The 15,534-nt window shown below is 45.5% G+C and overlaps 1 protein-coding gene across 1 annotated transcript in view; it reads left to right on the forward strand.

Annotated features, from left to right (window-relative positions):
- Positions 1–15,534, forward strand: part of JARID2 (jumonji and AT-rich interaction domain containing 2) — a 237,679-nt gene that overhangs the window by 118,907 nt on the left and 103,238 nt on the right. The window contains 1 exon segment of the mRNA XM_032424828.1: positions 14,114–14,255. Within this exon segment, the coding sequence (XP_032280719.1) occupies positions 14,114–14,255 (142 nt within the window).

Here is a 15,534-nt window from a genome sequence, read left to right on the forward strand (position 1 = left end):
AAAAAAAAAACAAACTGATGGAACATTGTCCTTTCTAGTAGCTTCTTGAACTTCCTCGTTTAATTGTAGTGCAATTTCATTCATTGGTATTAGTGATTAAATCCATAGCAACCAAGTTTCACTAGTTAATATACAATCCCCCAGCCTCGATCTTCCTACTGTGTTCTTGTAATTATTGGTATTATTTTATAATTGTACAGCGTGGCCTTGAAGTCATGTTGGCTGTAGGGCCAGCCACACGCATTATAGAGTTGAACACTGTTGTTGCTTCAGGAATTACCAAGCCCTCTTGGAAAGAGTCCAAGCCAGGCTCTGTGTGTACCTAATTCTGCTTGGTATATTGCCAGTATATTAACTTTTATTTAAATAGAAGGCTAACAAGTAATGTTTATTATTATGTTGGCTGTTGTAAAGGGCCCATGCTTAATATTTTTGAAAGTCAAATATTAGCCCTGTGGATCACGTTTTCTGCATTGGCTTTTTATCGTAACTTAGGTGATCTGGTCAATATTGTGTAATTCAGCCCAAATCACATCTGTCTTTATGAGGACACGGCTAATGCAGTGTGATCCTCAAAACCCGGTATTTCCTATATGAAATTCTCAGACTCTGCAGCTTTCTACACCCTCCTCTCACACGTGGTAACCTACTCCACCCTATTCCTCCTTTGTAATGAGTTTTTTGTTGGGGGATGTTGGATTGGTAAGGTGCCACCTTTTGTATGCAGTAACTTATATAGGTGGCAGGAAATTGAAGAGCTTTTGGAAGCAGATCATGGATGATGAGTATTCAGTGACTTGCTCTTACTTTGTAAGGCTTGTCTTTCCTTTTATGAGTTAGGTCCCAGCTCTCAAGATGAGCTGACTTCCTTGATTGGATACATGAATAAAACAAGTCTTAATACTTATGAAGCAGCTTCTTTAATTAATCAGCACAGCACTATTAGATATCCAAATTTGGTGAGGATGTGCGAGTGAATTGCTCTCTCACATTTTATCCACAGCCTAGATTGGGGTTTACCCCAGTCATATATTTTTAAAATGCAAAGTGCAGCTGGTGGGCTGCTGGAGTTGGCCCAACTCGGAGGTAATGAAGTGGTTGTACATGCAGGTAGAGTCCTCCGTTCTGAAGCTCTCGGCAGCAAAATATGTCCTTGGATGTCCTGGTGTTTGGGTGATCGTCAGGTCGTGGAGGGTGGCCATGTAGCCGGCTGGCTGCCTAGCATTTCTTAGGATGGGAGATCCTTCCTGAAATGCTGATCTCTTCGCAAGTAGCAGTTTGGAGTACCTTTGTTCTCTAGAGTCCTAGGTAAATAGGTCTTTATATTTAAGCATTTAGAGATTACGATGATGCCTTGCTGGTGGTGCGCATGCAAACATTGATGCTGCTTTGGAAACCATTTTGCCATTAACTTGTAAATTTGTTTTTGCATATTCAAGAATTTCCAACAGTTCCACTTCTAGGTGTGTATCCCAGAGAAGCTCCAGCGCATGCTTTCCAGGGGACAAGCAGAAGGAAGTTTGCAGTGTGGTTCGTGATAGCGACAAACTGGCAATACTTAGGTGCCCTTGGACGAGATAAAGTGTGGAATATTCATACAGTGGAGTGTGATGGAGTGTGATGAACAATAGTGAAAATGAGCAAAGAATAAGCAAAATCATGGATAGATGATCTTAGTAACCTCATGTTGAGTTGGGGGAAAAACAAATCCCCTGAGCCTTAACACAGAGCAATAACCTTTAAAAAAAAATTTTTTTTTTTTTTTTAATTTATTTATTTGAGAGAGAGAGCACCGCACATGAGCATGTGCCCGCATGAGCCGGGAGAGGGAGAGGCCGAGAATCTGAAGATGGCTCCGCCTTGAGCACTGAGCCCAACGCAGGGCTAGATCCCACGACCCTGAGATCATGATCTGAGCCAATACCAAGAGTTGCATGCTTAACCCACTGAGCCACCCAGGTGCTCCCCCAGAGCAGTACCTTTTTGTGAAGTTCATAATCAAGCCCAGTGAAATAACATAGCACAAATACATACGCTTAACTTATAAAATAATGAAGGGGGGTAGGCGGAAGCATATAGATAATGCTTTAGTAACTGGGTTTGGCTGTGGGTTTATAGGTATTCTTTACGCTAAACTAAAACAGGAAGACTGAAGTGGGTGACATTTGGGAGTCCTCACTCAAAACTTGGAACTTGCTCTGATCTTTGAATATTGAAACGTGGCTAGTGGTGCTGTCAGTCACACCACTGTGGAACAAAGCTGCGGGCCTCGCGAGCCTCACGAGCCTCACCCTGCCTCTCTACCCTCTCTGGCTCAGGATTTCAGTATTTGAAGTTGTATTTTTATTCAGAAACAGGACCCAGTTTTCGGTTCTATGGCGTGTGCCCCAGAAGCTGCTGTTAGTCCATCTATCTGGTACTTTGGGAAATGCACCCGTGTTTTATCCGAACAGTCCAAAACCTGATGAAGTTTACAGCCCAGAGGTTTTCAGCGGTAGAGCCGGGGCAGAGTGGACACACGGGCCTGACTAAGCATATATTTTAGGGAATGTGCAGTGCACGATCAGATCCTGATGATGGTCTTGGAAGTAAAAGCAGTCAGGGCCAACACTTTGCTAGGGCTTATCTTTCTAAATTTAAATACCCAGTTACTTTCCAGGCAATGGGAAGTGAAGTCAGAGAGAGTAGTAGATAAAAAATAAAGCAGACGCTGCTTCCCTTGGGTGGGCTGAGGGCTCTCTGTACACTCTCTGTTTGGAGGCGGCAGAGCTGGGGACATTGAGGATGACCAGTAGCCATACGTCACCGTCAGACTGGGTTTCTGGCCAGTCATTTCAGGTCTTGTGGTTCTTGCTGTCTTCCTTTTCTTAGAATCACCATCCCATATTTCCAGTTCTTTGTTGGGTGCTTTTGATTACTGAGGGCGCCAAAAGACTAGTCCCAGTAGAAAGAAGAGGAAAAAAGCCAAATAATCATCCTTTAAATGTCCTTTAATTGACTGTGTATGACTTATGCTGCAGTGGGATGCGTGCCAAACAGTTGTTCGACATTACAGGAATATACTGCACTGGAGAGAACCGAATGAGGGTCTGCTCTGCGGGCTCACATATGGGGCAGGATAGGATCCAAGAGGGATTTTTCATCCCAGTGATTTCTACGAGGAATTGTATCATCAGGTTGTTCCGGTTCCCGGATACCCTGGCATTCTTGGATGACCTTTGGTTGAGAACCTTATGAGGAGCTAGCTCTGATCTTGGTTAAGAACCATACCTGCATAAGCCTCAGTGTGCATCTGTAAAGTGGGGGATTATGCTAGATGGTCTCTAAGGCCCCGCCTGTAATTCTGATTTTAAAGCGGGTGGAGAGCAAGTAGAAATCAGGAAGGACCAAAACCAACCTCCTGATTGTTTGTTTAGAAGCGAGGCAGGTAGGTAGGACCTGGTGATTTAGGCAACAGGAGACTGCCCTCGTGAAAAGAATAATCACCAGCCCTGGGTGACTGTCAGCTAGATGCCATAAGCAAAAGTAGCATCAGCTTTGAGGGGTTTGGTGAGGTCTCAGTAACAACCTGTGTAAAGCCAAGAAGGGGCTCATTCAGTGGTTAAACAACAACTAACTAAAAGTAATAGTAAGGGGCATTCTTTTCCCAGTTTCCTTGGATGAATCTGAGGTAAACTTTAAATTTAGCATATGGAATCTTTTGATGGCATGCCGCCATCTTCCCTCTCCCCCCCGCCCCCCCATTGGAAAGGCAAAAAGAGTACAGTGTGGGATGGTGTTCAGAGCATGTGTTTTCGACATCATGATTGCCAGCTGAAGTTCAAAAGCCTTGAAAGAATTGACTTTTAAAATCAAATAGCTTTATGACAAATGAGGGGGAGATGCATGCTCCAGTCATCAGGGCCAGGGAGCTGGCCAGCCTTGTTGGAGTCTTGCCCCCCCTCCCCCCCAGCAGCTGCCGGGCCACAGAGCCTGTTCTGTGACAGACCCTCCGGAAACAATGAGGAGAAGCAGCGTCTGTGTTATTAGATGAGATGAATTTACGTGCGTGGGGGAAGGCCGTCAGTGTGCTGGGGGCGGGGAGGGCGGCAGTGGCCCCAGCGGTCACCACAGAAGTAATAAAAGCGCCCTGGTAGCCAGGATTGGAGGGAGGGGAGGGGGAGGGCTTGAGGAGGAGGAGCCTGTGGAGCGAGATTTCTGCAGTCTGTCTGGATCGCTGCCCAGGTCTCCCAGCCAAAAAAACAAATAAAAATAAATAAAAGGCAAGTGCTGAATGACACAGATTATGATATTAAAAAGGGATGCCATTGAAAATGTGCCACGGACCCCCCACCCCCACCCCACTGCTGCGCGTGGGGGTGGAATGTGTGCATGGGGGGGTGGGCCGGCAGACTGGGCGCAGACGTGTGCACCATTAAACTGACCGCCCCCGTCAGAGGTGTCCTGTCTCTCCCCTCCTCACCCCCCCCCCCCCCATTCCCAGAAATTCTCCAATAAGGATTTGTCTGCATTGCAGATTGGGGGAATTGCTTTGCCTGGAGAGAGAAAAGCTAGTCGCTCTTTTCGTTCCCCCCTTTTTTTCCCCTCCCCTCAATTTATCAGGAGGGGGGAAAAAGCACCGCAGACCCCTCCTCTTCGGGGTTGGGTTCCCTCCCCTGCACATAAATAACCTTCCCTCCCGGGCGCCTCCCCTCCCCCTCCCGGGCCCAGGGCTCGCGGCCGTCCTATTGCCGCGCGGAATGTGCACCGCCGCCTGCTTATTACGTACAGGGGAGGATTGTTGACAAGTGCTCTGGAGCCTGCCTCGCCGCGCTCGCCCTCCCCCTCCCTCCCTCCTCCCTCCCTCTCTCTGTCCTCCTTCCTCTCTGTCTCTCTGCAATGATCCGGCTCTGAGGATGGCTGCTCCACGGGTCTGTCAGGTGCAGTTTTTGGTGGCTTATCTTGAGGAACCTGGGATAGAAGGTCTGTTCCTATAAATAAAATAAAAACCAAATAGCTCTAGGTTTGTTTCAGGCTGCTACGGCTTTTGTTGGAGAAATAGGCCTTTTGTGGTTTTTCCCCTGCTGGGGTCCTGATTAAATCCATTATGGATGGCAAGGTGCTAGATAGATCTGTCTGTCTGTGTGTATATATGAGTATGTGAAAAGTGTTGCGATTGCTTAATATTAATATTCTTTTAGCTTTGATATCCTCCCTGGGGGTAGTGGTGGCTCCCGCAAAGGCACTGTGGAAATTTACAAGAGAGAATTAATGTCGTTCTTAAAGCATTCAGCTCTGTTGACCATTTTGGCCAAATCTGCAGTTTTAGCCAGGCTTGTATGAATTTAGACGTTTCTCTGGGGACCGAACGCCATCCAGCTATGGCTGGTCCCTTTATTTTATTGCCAGTTTATGTGATCATTTCCCAGCATTTAAAAATAGATGTTTGATTAAAGTTAATTAGTTCGTCCTCACCACGGCTTTGGTTTCCTTTATCAACAGCATGCATGGTTTCCTTTCCCTTAATACTTTGTATCTCTTGTCTTCCTTCCTCGATAGATGGAGGAAACTGAGGCACGGACGTGGATACTGGGTGATTCTAGGTCAGCCCTAAAGCTTGAAACTCCGAGTGCTCTCGATTTTTTTTTTTCCCTCCCACCTCTCTTGCATGAATCTGGGTTTGCATTACTAGATGTAAACACAAATGAATTTTAGGAGCCATCAGTTTTAGGTGCCTCTGATTATTGCAGATTCTGTGGCCATGTTCCTGGAGTTCTGCTTTTTGTGTTGCTTACCTTAGATTTCGGTATGAGAAAGAATGTTGCTCTGGGAGGTAGTAGGCCTCTCTAAACTTGCTTGCTGTCAGCAGCTTTAAAAATTTCCCTATTATTATTATTATTATTATTATTATTATTTTTGCTTCAGATAGCCCACTTAATCCTTCCTTAATCTGTTCATCTGAAAAGCGGTGTGCAGTCTGATTTGTGAGTGAGGTAATGAGGGCCCTCAGAAACTTCCATCCCTCCCAGTCAATGCTACAAGCACAAGGGAATTGAGAACTTCGATGGGGTCCATTTGTATTAGGGGGTAAAAGCAGCTAGAGAGGTTTTAGGGTTAAGGGTGTGGCTCTTCTCCGCAAATTGTGATGTTAGTCAGAACACAGTATTTGGAGTGGTGCCTGTTTATCAGCACAGACTAGTACACAGACTAGTAACTTGATGGGGTTTGTTGATCTGAGTTGAAGCCAGGTTTACCTAACTTTGTAGAGACTTGCTAATATTTGAGAGCCTGTGTCTTTTGGTAACTCATCTGTGGGGTAAATGTAGTGATGATATTAAGCTTTGAAGATAAATACACATGCATATGGCAATTACTTGAAGGTTGACTGTCCCTAGCTTTCTGAGAATATGCTGCATAGGTATATGGAAATCTCCCTTTGAGAAGTGCAGATTGCGTGATTTGGAAAAAAGAATCTGATTTTGGCACGTCCGATTATCTGAACGTAAAACTTTGGATGTGTTGGTCTCCTTGATCTATCTAAAAGAATTTCTCTAGAAATGACCTGTGTTTACCTCTACTGTGTGTGACTCCAAGTTCACGCTTTGCGGTGATACCATTGTTCTGCAGCTCGGTCTCTACACCGGCCTAAATCCGGCATCTGTCTTTAATCCCTTTTCTTCTGAATGTGGAAGGCGGTTTTTGACCTCTGGGGTGTTTGGGACTGGGCCGTTTGCACAGTGGAACCTTTTCCCTTAGCTGATAGAAGTTTGAGTTGCATGTTCTGGGGGAGTCCAGGGATTCATGCTTTGGATGGATGGTTATAACTAGATGGCCTGGTGGGCATGCTTTTGACTGGTTTGCCAGCGTAAAATCAATAAGGTATTGGGATGGGGTTTGGACCCGGAGGAATTCAGGCCTGGGATGGAGGAGTAATTGTTGCTTGCATGCAAAAGTAGAGAGAGCTTCTCCTTGTGGAACAGTGGATGTTTCTGTTTCAGTGATTATTATTATTATTTATTATTCAAGCTATTCTACCTGTTGTGATGTTGTAAAATTCATGGTAAGGAGGAAGAACAAGGGAAAAGACGGAGAATGTAAGGAGGAAGAGCCCTTTACCCTAAAGAAGTAAAGGAGTTGTTGCAAAATGCACAGTACAATTTGCTTGCCATTGTGATCATCACAGTTCCCAGTAGCTGCCATGGCTGGTCCAGAAACTAGAGATCCTGGATCTTTCCCACTGAGTGATTTTTTTTTTTTTGGGTACCAAATGAAGTCCAACTGTGGCTCTTCGGTGGTGGTTGTTGGAGCCTCTCCATGAGGAGTGTTTTCTTTCTTCTTGTGACTACTGGTCAGGATGTGGGAAGGAGAGGTCTTTTGTCTTTGGGTGGTGCTCACTCATTTGGGGTTTAGACCGCTAGAATAGGGCCCATTTTAGTGTTCGCAGCAATGTGGTCGTCCTTCCTGTGTGTAAATGTCTGCTGGCTCGCTTCTTTGTGCCTCAAGGTGAGGAAATCCCTTCTGGGCTCAAGGGTCCTGTCTCTCTTCCCGCTCATCTGTCTCAAAGGTAGCCATGTGCTTGATTTTGAAACAAGAAAAAAAAAGATAGAATCCGACACTGGCTTTGCTTACCCAGTGGCCCAACTTTTCCATGTTAATTAATTAGTTCTCTGTCAGTTTTTTTAGGGAACACCTTTTTTATCAAAAACTTGAGCTTCAGATTGCCCAAGAAGGTTTCATGGGGAAAGAATGGTGGTGGGAAAGGGTTCCTGGGGCATTATCTGTTTACTTTTTGGGTGTTAAACTAACAAAAGCCCCTGTCGTCTCTTTATCTTGGGGGCTCTTCTCAGGGGTCATTGGGGTAGTTTTGGTCCATATTCTTGGTTGGAATGGAAAATCTCCATAGCTGATTGAGAGTAGACAAAGGGGAGCCCTATCTGCTCAGGGGCCCTTCTCCTAAGGGAAGGGATCATTATTTTCCGTCAGCTGAGGTATTCAACCCACTTTCATTTGTGCTCTGTTGACCATGAGTGTGGCTGTGACATCATGCCTCGAGACTGTCATTTGTTCTCGTCCACCTCAGCATTTTGATGTGGGGAGCCTGGGCTTAGCTTCGCAGACCTCTCTGCCATGCTCATCCCCTTCCCTGGAACCTGGGGATCCATCCAAAAGCTTGGCTGCTGACCCAAGTGTGTACAGTTGGATTCGGACTCTGTATTCGTGTATTCGTGTTGAACCTGCGAGGCTGGCCGGAGCCCCATTTCTCCCTGGTATCCCAAAGCAAAACAAAACAAAACAAAAAACCCCAGAAAACAATCCACAGATTTTTCTTTAAAAATTTGAGTGAAAAATAGACTTTATTTTTCACAAGCAATGGCCGCAGACTATGCATTCTGAATACGAGAGAGGGTCCTACCTCAACCCAAGGGGCTGTTGTGGTAATTTTTCTCTCAACTCCAAAGTGCGGCAGCCGTCCCCATCCCCCAACACGCGCGCGCGCGCACACACACACACACACACACACACACACACACACTGCAGCTGAAAATGAAAGCTCTCTTTGGATGCTTGACTGTTTAATATGTAATGTGATACCTTGTTTCACAGTGATGGGGTGGCAGACGGGCACTGGCTGTGTAATACAGAATTACCTTTTGTGCATTTCTTCTACAACAAAGCCAAATACATGGACTCTCCCTAATATGCTAATACGTTTGGTGTGCTCCAAATGTTTTGGAAGCTTCAAAGGTCTCCTCATTTTTTCCCCTTCTCTCTAACCCTTCTTTAGGCTCTGCTTTTAGTGAAGCAGAGGGGTTCGATTTTTTTTTTTCCTTTGGTTTTGTATTCTGTCATGTACGTGTAGCCAATGGGAGGGCTGGTGAAACTTCTTTGTGTCTAAAACATGGAATTATAAGGGCTGCACATTCTGTGTGTGTGTGTGTCCCCGTGCGTGCGTGCGTCCGTCCGTCCCAGGGTTAGATAAGGATTCCCTTCAATGTCTCTACCTCGGTGTTAAATATGTAGCTCTCATCAGGTGCTTAAGCTGGACTTCTGGAGTGAACGGGATCCTTGGCCTCGTTTGTATCCACCCCCCCACCCCCCATGTGAAGGCAAGAGGGAGATCATGCTCCTCCATCTCCAGTCGTCCAAGGACAGGAATTCTTTTTACCCACAGCTACTGCTGCTGCTTAGCCAGGAAGCCAGTTTTGGTGTGTTGCCTTGAATGGAAAGCCTTTTCATTTCTTGCTCAGTTTTGGGAGATGGGCTGAAAGGCCCCGGAACGTGATGGCCCTGTTCTGTTGTACTGACTGGATTCTTTGGGGGCTCTCAGCCTGTGAGGACGGGCCCCGCCACGCACGGTGGCCGAGCGGTCTCGGGCCCGGGCCACGCCGCCCCTGTGGGCCGCCGGTGGCCAGCCACGGTTGCAGGGGGTCCCCAAGCTGCCTTCCCCCGCAGCGGTTTGGAATTTTCAGCTCATATTTATTGCTTTTGTGGAAGACAATAGACGTGGTTTAATTTAAGTTCAACCTCCTGAATATTAATAGAGGGGAACAAATGCTCATGTGGGGAGAACAGGATCTTTGGGCCATTCAATTTTCTCCGTTTAACCTCCTCTCCCAACGAAGGGTTGTGGTGATCGGGGGAGGGTTTTGGGAAAATAAAATGAGCTCGTGTGTTAGAAGGAGGGGACGCTGTACTGTTACTCCTCATCGACTAAAAATAATAATTCAAAAAATTGATGGCAGGGCTTTGTTAGGGAGAAGAAAAGGCAACACACAGTAGCTTTTCTAATGTTCTGATAATGGCTGTTCTGCCCTGTGGCATCCTACTCCATCTTGCTGACCTGGCTCTTCTGGATCAGGCAGGCAGTATGATTTGGATTAAAATCTTCAAAATGAAACGGGGTAGCTCGTACATGGGAGGTGTGAGAGTGGGCTGGGGGGGAGCCGGGTGGAGTGGGCACGTCTCTGCCCAACCTTGTAGACTGCCTCACTAAAAATGAATGTAAATGTTCTCTGTACAGGATGGGGGTACCCCAAGTGAAAAAGCAGATTGCATGCAGAACCAATGGGTCTTGCCCCTTATAAAGGCAGTGAAAAGCTCAGCCCCTTCAGTTTGCATTGACAGGCAATCAGTTCCCTCTGTATGGGCCCCAATTTTCCTAATCTGGAAAGCGAATCAGACTTACCTCTTCGAGTTCAGGTAACCATCCTTACTAATCCTCGGAATGGAGGAAACTTTGGAGTTCTCGGAAGATATTAGTCTGGTGAGGGCTTGGGACAATGACTGCTACTTTCAGTCATTTTCATGTAGCTCAGCCACGCCTTACTGTGGCTTAATAGAGCATCCTGCTCACTTCTGTCTCACCAGCGAGCTTCAAAGAGCTCACGCACAGTCAATTCAGGTTCCCTGTTTCCTTGTAAAATTTCACAATCCAGTTTCCCTGAATTTGCACTTTGGACAGTCGACTTCTGGAGGGGAGATACCTCCTACCTCCTATGCTTTTTTACATTGATGCATAGATATGAATGCTTATTCGTATTGTACATAGATAGGAATGCTTCCCGGGCACCCTCCCCCCAGTGTGTTACTTTTTTTCCTCTGAATTTGTCATTAGCGGACTCCTTAGAGCTTGGTGACTAAGTTGTGTAAGTAATCTTATTTGCCTTCACAAAATCCCCGATAAAAGGCAGAAGAATGCCCCAACAGAACTCTGGGGTTGGCTGCCTTACTTTCATTTGGGTCGTCATAGATTGCACAATCAGAACTGGTTTCCTTACCTGATTCACACTTGCCCCACGCATCCTGGTGTCTTAGAGCCCTGGGTCTCCTACCGGCTTGAACCTGGTTTTGCCCTACAGTCGTGGTACTCAAAATGTGGTTCCCCAGTAGCCAAGGCCACATCAGCATCACGTGCGAACTTGTTAGAATAGGACAGATGGGGTGATGAGGTCTGGGGGACTGTGTTTGGACAGGTGATTCTGATTCATGCTCAAGTTTGAGAATCCCCGCTCTATAATCTGCGGAGATTATTCTTGTCAGAAGGGCAGGAGTGTAGCTTGTCACTGAATGGTTTCACTCTTTTCTGCTCGCTCACTCGCTCGCTCGCTCACTAGCTGCTTACTCATGCAGCAAATACGGAAGATCTTGTTATGTACTGAAGGGCACAGCAGTGTTTCTTCTGCCCCGGCTTCACCTAACAGCACATGGTCCTTGCTTGTTTCCTCCTTGATCCAAACACAGCTTCAAAACAACCCTCTCCTCCTTCACTACCACCATCCCCGTTTTTGGTTTTGGTTTTTTAGGTTTATTGCAAATTCCAACTTTGCGATTAAGTGTTCTGGCTTCACTGATTCACATTCACTGTGTCCCGTCGTCCCGTCTCCTCCCCCCCCCCATCACTTTTTCCTTGCCCTCCAAGTGCAAGGTTTCTTCTTTGCACATACTAACTGATCCACTCATGTGTGCTTGTCGATCTACCTCCTCACTGGAATTTAGGTTTTGTTTGATTATGCCTGTATCCCCAGGGCCCTGGCATATGGTAGGTGTTAAGAAAATGAGCAGATGATAAAAACTTAAAGAAAGCAAGCAAGCAAGCATGGATGAACTCCCATTCTTTCCCTCCTGTCTTGCTTTATTCTCCTTTTTGTACTTACGGACTATTAGAAAATGTGAACTCAACCAAGAGTAAGCTTATACTTAAGATGCCTCTCTTTCTCTCGCTCATTAATTTTACATGTGGTTCTGTAATCAGTTTTTATTTTGAACTGCCCATCCTTTTCAAGTGTGGCCATTCACTCATCTCCTCTTTACATGTATGACTTCTCTCCTGGCCCAGTTTCTTCGTCTCTTGAGTATCCCTGTATCCATCCTACTATTTTCCGTAGGCTTTCTCCTCACCCTGTGACCTTACTTAAAGCGCTGTATGTCATTTTATGTAGTTAATACCTATGAATTATGTAGGTTTAGTTGTCTAGAGCTTCATTAAAAAATCTCAAGGCAGGGAAGATTAATTTTCATATAATTGACTCAACCTCAAACTTATATCCAAAATGTTTCAAAAATTAATCAATATAAAATTATCAAATGTTCAGTTTTCAGTTGATTAAAAATAAAAATAATTCATTTCCTTCTCTGCACTAGCTGTATTTCAGATGCTCGGATGTGATTGGGGCATCTGGGTGGCTCAGGCGCTTAATCTTCCGACTCTTGGTTTGGGGTCAGGTCATGATCTTGGGATCGAGATCGAGCACTGCATTGGACTCTGCTCTGGGTGTGGAGCTTGCTTAAGATCCTCTCTCTCCCTCTGGCCCATCCCCCCACGTCAAAAAAAGGAAACACATTAAAAAAAAGAGCTGCATGTGACTACTGACCACAGTAGTGGGTAGCGTAGACCATACCTCTACCCTTAAACTGTGACTTCCATACAATTCATGTCTCCTTTTGACCTCACGGTGTAAATTGCCCATGTTTTCTCTTTCTTGGGGAAGTTGTGTATGATTTCACTTCTGTTTTGCAGTCCTGGCTCCCAGAAGCTACATGTCTAAGTGATAGCCATGGGCTTTATTTATTTCATTCTAATAGATTTCCAGTGTTCTGGTATTACTCATCCTCGGAAAGGATGTGCAAACACACAAGCAGGGAAGCGCGTGCACAAACAGGTCGAGTCCCAGGGTTTGGTTTCCTTATACCACATTCTTACAGATGACTTTACCAAATATATAGAATCCTCTTTCCTCTATAGTGTTTAGTGCAATAGTCGGAACCACTCTTAAGTGTTTGAACCAAAAAGGGATTTATTTATTTATTTATTTTAAGATTTTATTTATTTATTTGACAGAGAGAGACACAGCGAGAGAGGGAACACAAGCAGGGGGAGTGGGAGAGGGAGAAGCAGGCTTCCCGCGGAGCAGGGAGCCCGATGTGGGGCTTGATCCCAGGACCCCGGGGTCATGACCCGAGCCGAAGGCAGACGCTTAAAGTCTGAGCCACCCAGGTGCCGCAAAAAGGGATTTAATACAGGGAATTAAGTGCTTACAAAGTTGGGGGAAATGTTGGAAGGATAGAAATCAAGGGTCCACACTATACTTTTGGCTCTGCTTAAAAGCCGAGTGCCATGGCTGTGAAAACGTAGATCCTGTGTAGGCATTCCTACGGATTCCCAGCTTCTGATGCCCATGAGGCTGCTGATGGGACTGAAATTGGGGGCCAGTCACTGCGGACACTTGTGTTGGGGTGAGCTTCCCATCGGTAGGACTTAAATTATGTCCAGAACCCTAGATGCAAGAACGTCTCAGTGCTAGAAGACCGGCCAGGCTTTTATTCTGCCATCACCCATTAGTGGGGCCTCAGTGCTTATTAAAATACTTCCAGTATCCCTTGGCACAGACCTTTCTCCAGTTCGCTTGCTTAACAGGACACCCCGGGGCCCCAAGATTCCGTGTTCTGCATGGTGTCATACCTGCAGTCCTAGAGAGGCCTTCTCCTTTGAGACCATCAAAGGCAAACGTGAGTGTCTAATATAATGGATTACTATGAAGAGGAAGTTGTGTAGTAGAATTTCTAGTTAATAACTTAAGCTGTGGCTCCAAAATAATGATGCTTTTTCTTGTCTGGTTCCTGAAGGCAGTTCCAAAAAGGATTGCAGTATTTTTTTTTTTTTTTTCTTTTAAGATTTATTTTAAAGTCCTCTCTCCACCTCACTTGGGGTTCGAACCCACAACCCCGAGAACAAGAGTCGCACATCCCACGGACTGAGCCAGCCAGGCGTCCCCGGATTTCAGTATTTCTAGCGTACATCTGTTAGCCTTTGAAGGTTAACTAGTTCGAATTGGTAATACACGAGGTACCTTTCTTCCTAGCCCAAGCCCTGAAAGATGCTTATATATTTGAATAAGAACCCTGCAGAATCTGTTATGGTTACACAATCCTGCCTGCATTTCTTACTGTTGAAATGATTTCCTAGGCCTCATGTAGGATGAGGTGTTCCCACTCAAAAGGGGGAGATACGTACCTTCTAATCTTCTTTCCAAATTCTGGTCTGGCCTCATCAGCCATGGTGTAGGGGTAACTGTGGTAAAGTGCTACTTCCTGATGTCATGTGTTTTAAGTCTTTGTCCCCTTTTCTCACCTGTAGGGCTCCTTGGTAATGGCCAGTCTAAGGGATTAGGACCAGCGTCAGAACAGTCAGAGAATGAGAAGGACGATGCATCCCAAGTGTCCTCTACTAGCAACGATGTTAGTTCTTCAGATTTTGAAGAAGGGCCGTCGAGGAAAAGGTTAGTACCCAAGGCTGAAAATGCTGGAGCCTTAAACCAGGGACACCAGCGTTTCCCACAGGGGAGCCAACTCGGGCCCACCCACCCAGTCTCCTGGTTTTCATAGAGGAGCCAGGGTTCTGGATGTTCTCTATCCCAGGTCCTGGTTTCTAAAAGTTGTCCACTAATTGTCATCAGAAACGAACACACCAGCAAATGTGGTGGGCCAAACAGAGCCCGTTCCTCCCCTGAGCATCTGCCACAGGGTTGCCAGCTTGTCATTCCTGTCTTCTCTGATCATTGTAAGGGACTCTCCTCAATTTCTGGAGTCCATTCGATGGTATTTTGCCATGTCTGAAGAGAGCTGTTCCTAAAAATGTTGAAGAATTAAATGCAGTGTTTCTGAACAACGTTCCTCCTCAGGAAAACAGAACCCCGGCTGTGGTGGAGGAATCGTTCATAAAACTTTTAATTTACCAGTTCGTTTTTTTTTTTTTTTTTTAATGACTTTCCTAAATAAGCTTGAGAGTTTGATAGGGAAGTTGGCTATGGGAATTTGATAAGTTTGTGGTTTCACGGTCAAACGGTGGCAGTGACCTTATATAATGCTGCTTGTAATGGGGTGTTTAAAAAACCCCTTGCCGGTCATCTGCCTGATTTCATACCTCATGTGTTGTGCTCCCACGCCCGAAATTATATTCCATTTCTGGTTTTTGGTTTTTTTTTTTTTTTTTTTTTTTTTTTCCTTCCGTTCTCATACTCGAGGTTTTCCTGGATGACTAGATTGATGACTTTTTCTTAGAACCTGGTAGTTCGAGAGGTTGGGGAAAAGAAAAAAAAAAATTGTACTCTTTCTCCAGAATTCTCGTTACCTTTTGGAAATTGTCTAGATGCGTGTATCTAATGAAGTCCTGAGTATAGTGGAAATCATGCATTAGGTATTTTAAGATCCTTAAAAGAACTGTATTTCGGTCTGAAATTGGAGATAATAGTTCAGTCTTAGTTTATTTTCCTCCATCATGCTGTGTCTTCGTTTAGAAAACCCAGAATACAATTTTCTCCTAATTCTCAGCACTGTATCTCAGAAGAGGTCTCAGATTTGTTGTTAGTCAGCAAGCATATGGACGAAGAATCTCTGCCAATGTCCTGGGCCTTGTAGGTTCCTCTCTTTTAAAGACCCTTGGGTGAGTGTCTCAGTGACAAGTCTGTCCTGTTTCAGATACTCGCCACAAACATTTCGCTCGGCCGCAGTTTGAGAAATGCGTCCTCACAAGAGAGGGAGGTCAAGGATGTGTGTTAG

Source organism: Phoca vitulina, unplaced genomic scaffold, assembly GCF_004348235.1.
Source record: "Phoca vitulina isolate PV1807 unplaced genomic scaffold, GSC_HSeal_1.0 scaffold31, whole genome shotgun sequence".
Classification (NCBI taxonomy): domain Eukaryota; kingdom Metazoa; phylum Chordata; class Mammalia; order Carnivora; family Phocidae; genus Phoca; species Phoca vitulina.